Genomic DNA, 16,068 nt, shown 5'->3' on the forward strand with positions numbered 1-16,068 from the left:
TTTTTTTGTTAATTGAAAAGGTCATAAAATTTAGGAAAGGTTTAGGACTTTTTACCTATTCAAACAATGAACGATTTAATAAACAAAATTTGACTTGATTTTGAAGCCCTAAATATAGGAGAGTAATATAAATTATAATTTTATCCAATATAAAATAGATTTTTAAAGGGTAAAAAAGGCGAACGATATTTCATTAAAGACGTTCGTGCTTTTATATATATATATATATATATATATATATATATATATATATATATATATATATATATATATATATATATATATATATATATATATGAGAGAGAGAGAGAGAGAGAGAGAGAGAGAGAGAGAGAGAGAGAGAGAGAGAGATAAGAGACTCCTTAACCTCAATTGTATTACATTCTTGAGAATAATATCCTATAATTCTTGTTCTATATATCTTGTTCTCTTATCTATAATTATATGGTAGAAAATGTATTTTCCTTTTTAATGTATGTTAGATTTAGGAATTAAAGACAATTTGATTCCTTCTAGAATAGGTATTTTCCTCTTTTAGTTTGTGCTAGGAATATTAATAACTTATTATATATATTTTTATCTATGTTAGGAATTTCAGGACTTTTTTTTATAACTTTGAACACATTTTAATCTTTATTGAAAAGTGTCAAGTTCATTTAATTTCATATAGGAAATTAACTAGCATAAAAACTTTCTTCCATGAAATTGCCTCTAAATTTCAAATTAAATATAATCCCATCTTACTTGAATATCAATATTTTAGAACGATTGCACTTTTTTTTTAAATATACGAAACTAAGAATGTACATACATAGTAACTAGTTAAATTTATAAATTAGACCTGATTAACTAATCCAATTATAAACAATAATTGAACTTATGATGCAAAAGGAAAAGCATTCGCAGTGAAATTAATGAATATCCATGATACATTTATTGTCCCTACAAAAATTATACTTAATTACTGAATTACATGTGACTAGTGCATTTTTAAATATATAATGTGATTTGCCACTGAAAATTGAATAATTTGTGACGAATATATTTCGTAGCCTTTTTAAACATTGTATTATTTTAAGACAAAAACTTTGCGGTAGTTAAATTGCAGATTACATAGAGATAATTTAAAGATTGTCACTGATGTTTTAGATTATTAGTGACAAAAATAATGGTCACAGTTAAGTACAAAAATTCGTAGCCAAAGTTCACTTTATTTTACTACAAATTCAATTTGTCGTTATTTAATCATCTATTTTTGGTGGCGAAACATTTTCGTATCTAAATGTAACTATTGTTCAAGACGAATAATTTTTTGTCACTAATAATTTGGTGGATCAGTGACAAATATAATTCGTCTCTAATAATTTTACTTCGTAGCTAAAGATTGCCTAAAAAAATGGCGCCACCATATTTTTGGAGGGAAACTTTTGTAGACAAAACTTTGCTACAAAATTCACGTTTCGTCACTAAAACTATGTGGCTCGTGTATTTGTATACGAAATGTAACTTTTGTCACAGAAAATAAATAATTAGTGACGAATTTTTCGTCGTAGCTAATAATTTCGTGGATAAAAATCATATTTGTTGTAGTGTATCCAGTTAAAGGTGAGATATTTCCCATCTTAACTATAGACTTCGCGAACTGCTCGAAGAAAATCTCATTGTTTTCTGCATATAATTTCACCAATTTTAATGTTGCCTGATTTTTTGTCACAAGAACTTGATCTGAATTAAACAAGCCTCTTGAAGCCAACAAATTCTTGAAATAGTTGTTATCAAATTTTGTAGGGGAGACAAAGTCCATTACAAATAAGTTTTGGTCACCACCAGATTTTGGGCACCTAGTCCTCAATTGAGCAGCATATGATTGATCCAATGTATAGTCTGGTAAATTGTTGCCTGATTGATTGTAGAGCCTTTGCTTGAAGCTAGTACATCTTGCATTTCCAATTGTGTGGCTCCCTGTAGAAAAATTTCTTCTCGTATATTAACCACAGTCTTATCGAGAGGTGGCAAAATTAACCCATTTTTTAGTTATTTGTCCAACTTGTCTAACTTAACGAGTTGGATAATAACATGTTTGTTAACTTGACTTAACAATGGTTGAATCAGACATGAGTCATCTAATTATTGGTTCGAAAGATTCAAATTAGTGTAACTCGACAAGTCAAAATGCGATTCAAACTCAAACATACAAAATCAAAGTTGAAGACGGGGAATTTTGTAGATTGGGAAGAATTTAAAGTAATAATTTTAAAATACATTAACTTTTTTTCCCCACAAAAAAGGTAAAAAAGAAGAAGAAGAAGAATGAGAGGTTGTATCATATTGGACAGGTTCGATTATAAGTTACCTATTTTAATTCAACGATTTTGACTCAAGCAAATTTTGGCAAGTGGGGTCGTGAATTTGTCACCTCTACTCTTTTGTGTAATAAAAGTCTAGGTAAAAGTTGAGCAATGGTTTTTACCGGATAAAGCGACAAGGTCAACAAGATCAAGTCCTTTTAGCTTGAATTTTGTAAGAATGGTATTAAAAGTGTTATTTGGAGCAGGAATGTTATTGTTGGAGCCACTTAAACTAGCATCTCTTGAGTCTCTTCTTCCCAATGGAACCTCCCAATTTGGTCCACCAGCCTGTATAATAAACAAATAAATTTAGGTTTTACGCATCAACAATATAAAAATAAAAATAAATTATGCATCATGTTATTTGTAAGGTAATTATCGATAAATCCCCATGATAAATGTTACTAATTGTTAATCTTGTAAAGCGATAGCTAAACTACTATCAAGGTTTAACAACACTGATAGTGTAAAAAATTTGCTATGTCGATATATATAACTTAAACCCTAATTAAACAATAGTGGAGTATAAGATATATAACGTCAAAATGTATTAATATTCCTAGTAGGCTACTTTGATCAGACTTTACTTGTTAGGTTTGTGATTATACTTACTAAAACTGTAGAATCCCTTGCAGCAAGTGCCAAGATATCAGCACAAGAGACAGTTTGAGGGCACTCTTTTTCAAGTGCAGATTTAATCTCATCAATTACTTCAAATCCACGAGCTGAATTCCTGTTGGTGTTTGATATTTTTTCACTTATTAGGGTTCCACTGCTGTCCAGTAATAGTGATGCATCACACCCCTACATGATCATAGTATGAAATAGCAAAATAAATTAGCTTTATTTTAGATACACCGCGCCAACGTACAGAATATTGTCTTAACTATTCCCGCGCCCAAAGGTTTTGGCCTAGTGGTCAATGAGTTAGGTGAAAATTAAACCATCATAAATCAGGATTCAAATACCAATAGAGACTAAAAAAGTTAATTGATATCTTCTCGTATGTCTAAGTCTTGGTGAGTAGTAGAGTTACACTATGTGCTTCAATCGAGTCCAATATTTTCGACATAGAACATAGATGTAAATGTGTACAATCACTAAAATATCAATAAATATTAAATTTAGAACTAATTATTTCGAAAGTACTATAGCAAGTATAGCAAGTTCAATACTAAGAACTTTAAAGATTGAATTCATCAAGTTTACCAATTGAATAGACGAGGTGCGCGCAAGTTGACATGGATATCACCGTTATTAAAAAAAAGAACTCTTACGTGTTTGCTACTTAATAATATTCTACATGAACTCAATTTTACTTTTCTCCGAAAATGTCATCGGGTGCGTGTCAGATCCTTCAAAAGTAGTGTATTTTTGGAGGATTGACATGGATACTAACAACATTTTGGAGAGTCCGCGCAACATAGCTTAAATCCGGTTCAAATGTTAGCTTCATGGATTCACATGCTTACAATAAGCACCAAAAGTCATTAATCTTTAGTCTCAGGAATATATGAATATACGTACCTTAACAAAACAATCGTGGAAATGGAGCCTGAGCAAAGAGGCAGCCATTCGGGCTTCTCTGGCTACGGCTTTAGCAACAACAGACTTGACTATTTCTTTAGCTTGTGGGCATGACCAGTCGTAAAATTGTGGATATAAGTAACCATAATAATTGGACTTGCTACAGAAACATATTGGTGCAAAAGCAAGAAGAGATATGACCATAAAGAAGCTCACGGATTTGGCCATTTCTTGCCAAAATTATAGAAGAAATTTTAATATGTAAGAAGAATGGATTTTTTTGATGAAATATTTGAGATAGTATTCATGAGTATATATAGTGTTCAATGACAAATAGATGGAGTTGATAGCTTTTTAGTTAGGATTATCAATATTACCACTAGTGAAGCAAATAAACTTTGCACTATGAGTATATGGAGTACTATATAACTTGGTCTTTTAATTAAAGCATTAAACAAAGCATGAAAATATAAGTTGATTTGGTCAACCATACTATATTGCTTTTGGTTCAAGGGATGAAGCTACGACAAAAATAAAGAAAATTAAATAAAAATATGTATATGTAAAAAAGGGTCGTACCACCTGCTCTACTTTTGTCCTCCTTTTGGGTAAAAAGAGTTGAACTAGAACTCATTAATAAAAAAGAACTGGAAATAAAACAGCTTGCTAAGTAGCCAAAACCAATGCTGATTTATTTAATAGTGCAGAATTGCTCATTCAAGGCGACTGTTACGGTCAAGCTGAATGGGATAGAAGAATATTTTATCTCTCTCTCTATATATATATATATATATATATATATATATTTTTTTTACAGTTTGGTCTATGTTTAGTAAATAAGTTGTATAGTTATAAGTAAGCCCTTGAAGTCTAGAGTTTTACACCTGAGTCCAACACCTACATAGCATGTAGAGAGGAGTGAGAATGTTATCGAATACAACAATATCTTATTTTTCTTCTTTAGTTAGCTTGTTTCTTCTTCTTTTCCTTCTTAGCTAATTCACTCAATTACAACTCGTATCAGTGGTAACAGAGCTCGATTCTCCCACAGTGGGAATGGGTAATGGCATCAGAAATGCAGGAAGTACTGACGAGGTTGGACCGCATAGCCATTGATTTGGCCAACAACACCATACGACAGAATCAATTGGAATCGACCCATGAGAAATCGTTTAACGAAATTAAAGAACTGTTAGTGGCTGACCGGCGAATAGAGAAACTCAAGGGCGTAACAGTCATCGATGACACAGTTGGCGAAATCTACTCTCCCACAGAGGGGCCGACAAACTTAGCAGGTAATCCAAGCTTGAATTCACTACCCCAGAAATCATTACCCATATTCCTAAATCCCCTAAACCACCGGCTCAACCCAGTTAATACACAGAATTCCCCGTCCCTAATTCAAAACCCTAGCTAGTCAGCAATGCAAAATTTAGCTAACATGAGCTCAGCCCCTCAAAACCAAACGCCATATAACTCAGCTCCTTAATACCATAACCAAACTCATACCACTTATAATCCTGTCGCGCAATATCATAACCCATATAATTTCTCATATCATAGTTATCTACAATATAATCCCTTGCCTCAGTACCAAACACCATATAATCGGATGTCCTAAAATTCAGCTCCTCAAGTAATGATTATGCCAAATTCAACTCCTTATGGTGGTTGATCGCAACACTTGGGCCACCGTTTATTTACTCGTTATTCTAAACTCGAGTTCCCTCGGTTCAGTAGGTCAGGGTTTAAATATTGGTGGTATAAGGCAGACCAATATTTTTTAGCAGATGGAGTAGATACTTATCAGAAGGTGGTCATAACTGCCCTTCATTTAGATGATATAGCCATTCAATGGCAGCATGATTATATAAGAAGTTGGCAACACATTCCCTTCCCTACTTGGAAAGAGTATATTTATTCACTATCTGATAGTTTTGGGGCTATGTATGAGGATCCCATGGGTGAACTGGTGAACTTAAAGCAAACAGGATCTGTGATTGAATTTCAAGAGGATTTTAACAGGATTATGACTCAATTGAACTTATTAGTGGACAATGCTATCAGTGTATTTCTTGCCAAGTTGAAACTAGAACTCGGGGATGCAGTTAGGATTCATAAACCTTACTCACTATCCCAAGCTTACCACTTAGCTAGGCTATATGAGTCCATTTTTAAAAAACAATCCAAGGCCATGAAGAGTTCTTCCACTAGTTTTTTATACTCTTACCAGAAAACACACCTAAATTCACCACCTTATACCATTCCCAAAACCAATATCACACCTGCCATATGATGTCACCCAAACTTATACCACTAATTGGGATTGTGAGGCGGTCGATGCAATTATAAATACCCAACCGAGTCAGGGTCGATTCCACAGAGAGCTTTATATTGGATTAGGTATATATCTAGTCTAAGTATATGACGTGCCCAAGATTGTACTTCCACATATTCGGTTGTTTCTTTTCTACTCCTAAATATTATGCTAATGTTGTAATTGTAAAGCTAAGAGATAATGTTTTTTTGGTATTGTTGTTTTTCAGGTTATAAAAGATCTAGGGTTGTAACTTCCACCTAATTAGTTATCTTACGGATTGAGAGCTTTAGGGAATGTTTGGTTGGTCAGGATACAATATAGCAATCACACACGATTACTCACTCTATACCTCTCGGTAGTTTGAGTGATTTTTTCTAATTTGGCTTTCTTAAGTCCAAATGGGTATTTAACAAAACAAGTGATAGATGCTCAAGTTGGATCTTACTATCTCTAGATTCGACCCTTTAATTGGGGTTATCAATTTTCTTGAGTTTACCCCAATTTCCTGTTAGCCAAGTTTTTTTAGACTTAGTCTCTCTTTCTCAAGTAGAGACTAAGTCAATTAGGCATGAATCAATATTTGCAACCATCAATTTTTAAATTCAAGCAAGAACTAGGCTAAATATCATATACCCAATCATAAATAGGCACTAAATCAACCACCCATTAAGTACCCATACTAGGGTTGGGTCACAACCCTAGCTAAGGGTTTAGATACTCATAGAAAATGAAGAAATTAAAGAAGAAACTAAGATAAAACTCATAATAGATGATTAAGGGAAGCAAATCTAATGTTAAAATGATAAACTATTACAAAGTTATCCAAAACAGTAAAGAAAAATCGGCTATCTATTTTCAGGTGCTCTTCTTAACGTAAATTTGACAAAAAAACTATTTATACCTAGCTAAAATTATAGGACAAAATTGCCCCTGCAGAGATTCTGCGGCCGCACAATTATGTGTGTGGTCCGCACTTTGATATTAGCTTGACAAGATGGACTTTTGCGTCCGCACAATTCTGGGGTGCGGCCGCACTTCTTCAAATTCTGCGGTCCGCACATTTCTGAGTGCGGCCGCACTCTCGAATTTTAGCTTTGACATGCAAGACTTCTGTGGACCGCACATTTTTGAGTGCGACCGCACTTTTGATTCTGTGGCCGCACAATAATGGTGCGGTCCACACTTCTTCATGACCCTAGAATCTATCTCTCTGAACCTCATCTTCTGCAGCCTCACAATAATTGTGCGGTCCGCACTTTGCATAGAAATTTTGTCAGAGGCTTCCTCATGTTCTGCTGCCGCACTCAATATTGTGCGATCCACATTTTGCCCTTTTAGCTTTGTTTTGGTTCTTGTCCAAAATTACTCCTTCTTGAGTTGATTTTTATCTCTTTAACTCATATTCCAACACTCCTGCAAGAAAGCACATTTCATCAGTTTTCGAGAATACCTTTAAGCAGTTTTGAGCTAAAACGAAAGTAAAAGAGTACAAATAAGTAGCCAAAATCCCTACTTATCAACTCCCCCAAACTTAAGCTTTTGCTTGTCCTCAAGCAAATAAGGTAATTACCACCTCCACAAGAAAAGATCTATTTCATATGGCCTAAGGTGAATCAAACACACATCAATTGGGACCAACAATTACCCACAACACTTATGAATTATCAACAATGCAATGATTTGACTTTTTAAGTACAATAGTTCTAATGTGACACTAGAGCATCAAGAGTTGACTTTATTTATCAAAGAAGCTCGCTCTTTCATGTAGGTCATTGTGGATCCCAAACTCCTCCTCCTCTACTCTCCATTAGCATATCTTACTTTAGAATGTAACACTCAATTCAAGGATTGTGAAAAGTTCGTTCATCTCTCTCAAAAGAATGTCACAAGTACGGCTCTAAGTACCATATGCTTGCCCCTCATGTAAATCACCACTAATGTAAGCTCACTCGACTTGAAATCATGTAGGGATTTTTCGGGATGTAATGAAGGCTTTTGGACTAAGGTAGGATTTGTTGGAATATCATCTTTCCTTAAGCACTCCATTTTCTCTTTTTGGCTCATACTTTGTCGACTCTTTGAGTCGTTTTCTTTTTTTCTCGGGGGAACTAGAGGGACTTAACGTCACTCTTTCTTGGTCATGATATTCATTTTCTCCTTCTTTGTTTACTCCATGTCTTTCATCCTTGTTTTGTTTTCTTTGAATCCCTTCAACTCTTTACTTTATTCACTTTGTTTTTGGCATTCTTCATTTTGTTCTTTCCTTTTTTCTTTGCCTTCCCTTTTCTTCATTTCTTTCCTCTTCTTTGTACCTTTATATTACTTTCAAACTCCTCGTCTCTCCCCCAAAGTTATGTTTTAGCCAATTGTTTCTCAAGAATGCCAAGGAAAGATCGGGTGCCAAGAGAGGTTCATTACAAATGAGTACATGCTTATAACATAGTTATTAAATGAAAAAAGGATTAGGCTCAAATGGGTTGACTAGGGATATCACATTGGTAAGCTATGAAAGATTTCAATTTGGATCAAGGAGAGCCTACAATTATTTCTCAAGCCAAGCCAAACTTAGAATTTTGCCTAGAAAAACATTCGGGGCAAGGTCTAGACTATTAGCACGGGTACTTTGGACTTGCAACTAAATATCTCATCTCTCACGCTGCTGGATTGCTAAAGAGAACGGAATCAAGGGCCCACAATAACCCTATTTAAGATTGAAAATCACAAATGGCTTGACTGAACCACTCGATGAATGCTTAAGTTAACACAAGAGTCAAAATGTCATAACTAGAGCTATTTTCTGCCAAAAACTTGTTTTTAACCATAAGGCTGTAGGTAAATGTGTTGGTACCAAGTGAAGCATGCTTGAGACCCTTTTATTCATTACTATTGTTTTCACCTAAACATAAAAAAAACCGGACTCAATCCCTTAAGAAAACCAAAGTCTTATTGCTCACTTAAACATAACAAGAAGCTACCAAATCAAAAAGAAGCTATTAAAGTAAATAAAAGTTATACTACTAAGAAAAACAAACTACAGAAACTATAAAATAAACTAATAAAAGTAAGACAAATGAATATACAAACCGAGGGAAATGAATATATACATCAAGAGAAAGGGAGAAATATATACATAACGAAAGAGAGAATAAATATAAAAGAAAAAGAGTATTAAAGTTATTACAGGCCAATGTCAATGTCATAATAAACTATCCAAAATAGACCACCCCCTAAAAAAGCATTGTCCTCAATGCTTAACAAAAATAAGGATAGAGAGTGAAGAGAACTCCCTATATGGTCTCACTGTGCATGGCATCATCAGCACCCTCTGGATCCTCCAACTGGATTTCATCGTCCTCCGGTCGGGGAATAATGGGGTGGCTGAACATCTAGAGCATCTCCGCACCGGTGTGGGCAGTGGGGTCCGGCTCCTCAGACTGGCCAGCTGCTATCACTGATGCCTCAGGTACTGGTGGAACTGCTGGTGCTACTGGTGTTGTCTCTATCAGAAGGTCAAGGGGAATATCCCCAGCTAATACAAGCTTGGCCACCTCGGTGCTCAATCTTTCCACTGATTTCTTTGATTCCTGAGATTTCCACATTTTCTTCACCTGTTTTGCCCAACTCCTCAATAGCTCTCCCGTGTGCCACCACTGCATCCATGATAGTCTTATGATTTTCCAGGATCTTCTTCAAAGTTTCCTCCACTATCGGTAGTACCTGAGGTGCTGCTAGGGTAGAGGACTGTGATGCAACAACACTGGATATGTCAAACAGCTTTGAAGTAGTTGTTTACATCCAGTTGTTGAGACTCGCCAATGTCTGGGAGACTCGCAGCGCAGTGAGTGGATATGTGGAAGAGGCAGGCACTGACATTGATGTAGATGGTCTAGAAGGTGGAGGTGGTGGCATGTTAGCAGTCTCGGTGGAAGGACCGGCTGCTGTGGAAGGTGTCACACCTCCTTTTTCCCGAAGGGGGGGATAGGGGAGTTTTTCCAATTTAAGTGACATTAATCGAAATGGGATTATTTATTTATCAGAGTCGCCACTTGGAATAATTTATGGTGTCCCAAGTCACCGGTTTATTTTAAATCCCAAATCAAGGAAATTTAACTCTATTTATGGTCCGCGAGCACAGAAAATCGGGTAAGGAATTCTGTTAACCCGGGAGAAGGTGTGAGGCACTCCCGAGTTCCGTGGTTTTAGCACGGTCACTCAACTATTAATAATTTGGCCTAATTATCTGATTTATTACATATTTAAAACTTACGGTACATTGTTTATCTTCTAACCGCTTTTAATTATTTATGAAATTATTTTTGGAACAAGTCGCGATGTCGTACACTTGTCATTTTGGCACACATTGCAAACCGCGCCACATGAAATGTACCCGCGATTTACGACATGCTTGTTTTTATTATTGTTTGAAGTTGTGGTCGAGTCACGTGAAACGCACACTCGAATTGGGGTTACGTATCATAACTATGCCACGGGAACCGTACCCATAGTCACGATGATTTATTATTAATCGCGCCTAAAGCAAAACTATGCATATTCATGGTTTGATTATCCTAAAGTTCGAGATTGCATGTGAGGTACAAACGTTATGGAGATATACTGTAGGAGCCAGATCATTCTTTCCTGAGGGTTTTAGACTATTCAAGATGACATTTAATTTCCAGAAGCAAACATTATATGGAATTATAAACTAACATGTTATCAACTCAATTTAATTTATGAGATAATCGACAGCCAACCAAGAGAATGATCGAACTTGATTCAAATTTACAGCACAAGTACATTTTGAATTTGCAACACTAGTATAATAACACTTCGGCTACACCAGCTCTGAACAAATACACGATCAGGCCCTATTACTGGGCTCCATACCCCAGGCCCAACGGCCTAAGGTCCAGACTCGTTCAAAGGACTCCCAACTGGCCCAAGTTACAAGTCTGGCCCATTTATGAAGTCCCTGTTAAGACGAAATCTGGAGAAGAACATCATTCACCCAAATTTCGAAACCATGTGTAAAGCTAAATTAGAGGTTAAATTTACAAAGATAGCCTACTCCATAGCTACTGATTACAGTAGCTGAATTCATGAATTATTACAAACCTTTTCAAAACAAATCTTGTACAAATCATTCATCAGCAGGCAACCCTCAAACTTAATGTTACAGAAGACTTAACTATTGCTATCAAGGGCACTTTGCTTATGAAGCCCTTTATTACACAACATAATGCCTAACGTGACCCTGAGCTTCCTACCTGAGGACTTCTGCTTCCAATTACTCTCCCAAACTTATGAAGATATAGCCATTGGGCTATTCTTCATAAACTGTTTGGCGAATCAAATGGCCCACATGTTCAGGTTTGACTAAGGTACTGCTGGCAGTCTCATCCAAACAAAGTCATTTTTTCTTGAGAATGTATATTAACAGCAATAGGAAGAAAAGAAAAAGCAATACAAATAGTCAATCCAAGCAAAACAACTTAAACAACATTTAGAACTAACAAACCAGACATACAAGGCTGAAACACGCAACATGTCACTATGAACGAACTAAATCTGCCCTTAAAAAATATTAGCAATAAGAAACTATTTAAATACATTAGGATTTAAGTCAATATATCGAAAACACAGTGATAAGTCAACAAAGAGAAAATTAGCAATCCCTTTTGAAGCATAACCAATGTATAGAATTGTGATAAATACCTAACAACAGATAGACCAGCTGAAGAGCCAAATAAAGGCCAAGAGAGAAATAAACAACCAGCAGAACTGAGTAGCAACCAAGAAAACCAAGCAAAAATCCTAGCCTTAAAGCTGAGCCTCAAACACAGCTAGTCAACAACAGCAGCAAACCAGAGAAAAACAGCCTTAAATCTGGGAATTTCCAGTGTTCTCTAGAAGAAATCCATCTCAGAAAATGAGAAGAAGATTCAATTTCAAAGAATTCTCCCTAAAATATGTCTAGTCCCGATTGTATTTGAGAGGAATAAAACTCAGTCTAAAAAAAATTCACCCTTCGTCTCTGTGTAAAGGGTGTATATATAGGCTATCTAAAATCAGAGAAGGTCTGTTGGGAGGAAGGAATATGTCAGCGTGAATTCAGGGAAGAATAGACGAGGGGAGGGAATCTTTTTTCAACTGAAAAATGCCAACTGTCCCTTCTAGAAACAGACTATCTGCTTAGGCTTGTTCCAAATGTTGTGACCTAAATGGCCCAAAACCAAGCCCAGATTCGACCTTAAAGAAAAATAGCCTACAAATGAAATAACACATGCCATATTGAAATTTCAAATAAAATCAGAGATTTTACTAAATACTTAACTTTTGATTAATCTAAATCAGTTTATCAGTTGAACTAATTGAGCATGCGATTAACGGCGGAGTTTAATTAACCGACTGACAGAAAAGAAGAAAGAAGGAAAAACAACAAAACAAAAACAAACAAGAAAAACACAGAGCCGGAACAAATGAGGAAAAAGAATACTAATTTAAACGCTAAAGAAATGAGTAAACGAAACAACCCGATGAGCAGTGAAAATGATGAACTCTAACCGCGAATCGATGAAAGGACCGAATTCCAGTAACTTCGAAATGGGTCGAGACTAGCCTAAAATAAATGCTCTCAACAAGATTACTCGATGCATGTGAGTCTTGAACTAAAATAAACAGAAACACCAAAGTAATTTAGAAATAAACCAGACTAGGGTTTTTCTGGAATTTTAGATCTAAGACTCGCTAATTTTGGTGGGGTTTTTGATGAAATTGATGGGGGATTAGGGATTAGGAGGGTATGAGGGTTATAGGGTGCGAGTTTGAGAGGATTTGGAGTGGCGCCGCCGGCGTGGGGATTCTGGGCGGCTAGGGTTTGAGTGAGTTTGAGGGAGAGAGACGAGGGGTTTGGGGGGAGGCTAGGGTTTGGTGAGTAAAAGAGAAGGAGAGGAAAATGAGAGGGGTCTCTAGGGTTTGGGGGAGGGAATCCGACAGATATAAGGGTTAGAGAGGGGGAGTTACGGGCCGTTCGATCGAAGGAGATCAACGGCTGAGATCGCTGTTAACGAAACGACGTCGTTTCGGTTAAGTGACGAGGCTGGGCCGGGTGAGGGGGTTTGTAGGTGTTGGGTTGGGCGGATTTCGGGTAATTGTTGGGCCAAAATTGTTTTGGCCCAAATTTGAGACCAAAACGGGTTTTCTTTCTTTCTTTTCTTTTTTCTTGATTTTAAATCCTAATAAAATTAATTAAAACCTAAATTAAGTCTTAAATCAATCTAATTTATAGAAATAAACCTAGTTATCTATTTTACCATAATTAATTAATTTAGACTAATGAAGGAAGAATTACTAATTTGCAATTTAAAGCTAAAAATGTAAAAATGACTCATATGTATATATATTTTTTGATTTTCGTTTAATAATGCAATTAACTCATGCAATTAAATCCTAAATGCAACTAGACCTAAAATATTATGCACGAAATACTTTAGCCATTTTGATATTTTTCTTATGATTTTAGAATGTTAAATATGTAACTAAATGCAAGCAACAATTAACCAAAAATCCTACGAATTCTACAAAAACTAAAAACAATTAAGAAAAAATCTATTTGTGAATTTCTATAGGAATATTTTAGTCGGGCAAAAATCACGTGCTCACAGAAGGCATGGCAGCTGTAGAAGGCTCAACAGCTGAATCTGTAACCACCATTGTTGGCTCATCAGACTGGCCACCGGTGTACCCTTGAACTTTGGGTTTTCCGGACCTTGCAAAGAGTACCATGAGAAGGGCTGTTTAGCCCGCACCTTTTGATCAAAACTCCTCGGCCCCACCCTTGCATTCGTGAGGTATGTTGTGAGTGTGTTAGGATATGGATAGGAACTTTCATCTCTTTGGACCACTAACGACATATTGGCCGACATGATAACATTCACATTTATTGGGTACCCGGCCATGATGGATGCCACCAAAACTACTCGGGGGAGGGGAAGATTATTTTCATTCCGGCTCGGGTCTAAGTGGTTGCACACAAAGGTTTGCCACCCTTTTGCTTCAAAATTGAGGGTGGCCCAAGCAATGGGAACTCCCGCTGTGATACACAGTGGTGGTGATCCTGAAGCTGCCAATATCTATGCTAGCCAAGGGCGAACTGCATCACCCCTAGAGAGCTTTTCCAAGTATTGGACTGGTTCTAACTCCTCGAATCCCAAGTACTGGTTTAGAGTGCACTGATCGAATCTAACTTTTAAATTCCGCACTTTGGTAACTTTGGTACCCTTCTTGATGTGTGCCACATTGGCATAGAATTCTCGTACCAAGTGCTCCTTGGCATCCTTGACATTCTGGGTGAACCACATCCACCCCTGGCGCTCCCGGAACTGTCTAAGGACATTTGGATTGTGAATATCCAAATCCTTAATTAAGAATTGTCGCTCAAGTGTGAGCAATCTCTAGGGCCACCACTCTCTGAACCTTGAGAAGGCCTTCAAACTCACAAACCAATCCTCCCATGCTTCCTTCTTCTTCGACCTCTCTAGGACGCCCACTCGAGTGTCACCTCCTCTACCATCACCTAAGACATCATCATCATCATCATAATCTTTTGCCACTATTATCGGAGCAGTAGGTGTAGAGGAGGGCTCTGAACCCCGGCTACCAACATCGGAACCCTCAGAAGAACTTGCTGAGGTAGAGGGTTCGTCCCGGAGTTGGTATCTCCCTGGGAAGTGTGATGGTTGAGACTGGGCCTCAGGCTATTCTCCCATTGAGTGACCTTCGGAGGCTTCCCTATACGGGACATATGAGCTTGATTCAGAAGGCTCTGTAGCCCTGCCTCTCCCGGGGTTTTTTTTTGTCAAAGTTTTCTTTTGCACCCCTAAAGTTTGAGTGCCTTTGCCCCGGCCTCGGGAGGGTTTACCTCTCCCTTTAGATGTATCTCCTCTACCTCATGAACGAACCATTGTCTGCAATATGAGGTACATAAGTCAGTTAGAGCTCAAAACAGTGTACACAGATGCATAACAGTTGTAGGAAAACAGACTGCAGAAGAGGCAGTGCGGACTGCACAATTTTGAGTGCGGCCGCAGACTGCCATGTGCGGACCGCACAATTTTGAAGTACGGTCGGACATTCTAAAGTGCGGACCGCACAATTTCAAGTGCGGTCACACAATCCTAATTGCAGAACACTGGTTCTCTGAAGTTCCAAAGTGCGGTCGCACACATTTTTCTGCGGCCGCACAATTTTGAGTGCGGTCCGCACTTTTCATGCAACATTTTAGCCCTAAGTTTAAGATATGCGGACCTCACAAATTTGTGTACGGCCGCACAATTTGAAATTACGCGGCACTGACTCTGTGTTTTGCAAGTTTTGTACAATTTAGACATGGTCTTTACAATTAAACATGATTAATGATCTACCTAGGCCCCAATGAACATATATGAAATTACCCACATGATTTTAAGCACACATGACTAACAATTGACATTTTAGGTATAAAAATAACTCTACCACAAAAGAACAAAAACTAAAAGAAATTGAAAAATCTAAAGAAGTAATAAACATACCAGTTATGAAGGATGCATGTAAGAATCTACAATGATGAAATGAAGGAAGATTGTAAACTAATTAAACGTGCAGTATGTTTGCTTAGGGTTCAAGAACTCAGAGTTTGTAAACTGTAAATAGTGCGTTGAGGTTCTATTTATAGGTTGACCAAGTCACCCCAAACCTAAGGTGAGTGCGGCCGCATAATTTTGAGTGCAAACCGCACTCTTTACCTAGACCTTGATGCAACTCTGCGGTCCGCACAAAAGTGAGTGTGGCTACAGAATTTGTGCGGACCGCACAATTGTGTGCGCGACCGCAGAT

The 16,068-nt window shown here is 37.0% G+C and overlaps 1 protein-coding gene across 1 annotated transcript; it reads right to left on the reverse strand.

Moving 5' to 3' along the window:
* Positions 1-1,900: 1,900 nt before the first annotated feature.
* On the reverse strand, positions 1,901-4,121 carry LOC107823597 (peroxidase 72-like). The gene is made up of 3 exons (XM_075230387.1): positions 3,876-4,121; positions 2,961-3,152; positions 1,901-2,636 (listed from the first exon to the last, which is right to left on the reverse strand). The coding sequence occupies exons 1-3, from the start codon at positions 4,101-4,103 to the stop codon at positions 2,442-2,444; spliced, it is 615 nt and encodes a 204-aa protein (XP_075086488.1). The 5' UTR covers positions 4,104-4,121; the 3' UTR covers positions 1,901-2,441.
* Between the last annotated feature and the right edge of the window lie 11,947 nt (positions 4,122-16,068).

This window comes from Nicotiana tabacum, chromosome 14 (assembly GCF_000715075.1).
Source record: "Nicotiana tabacum cultivar K326 chromosome 14, ASM71507v2, whole genome shotgun sequence".
NCBI classification, from domain to species: Eukaryota; Viridiplantae; Streptophyta; class Magnoliopsida; order Solanales; family Solanaceae; genus Nicotiana; species Nicotiana tabacum.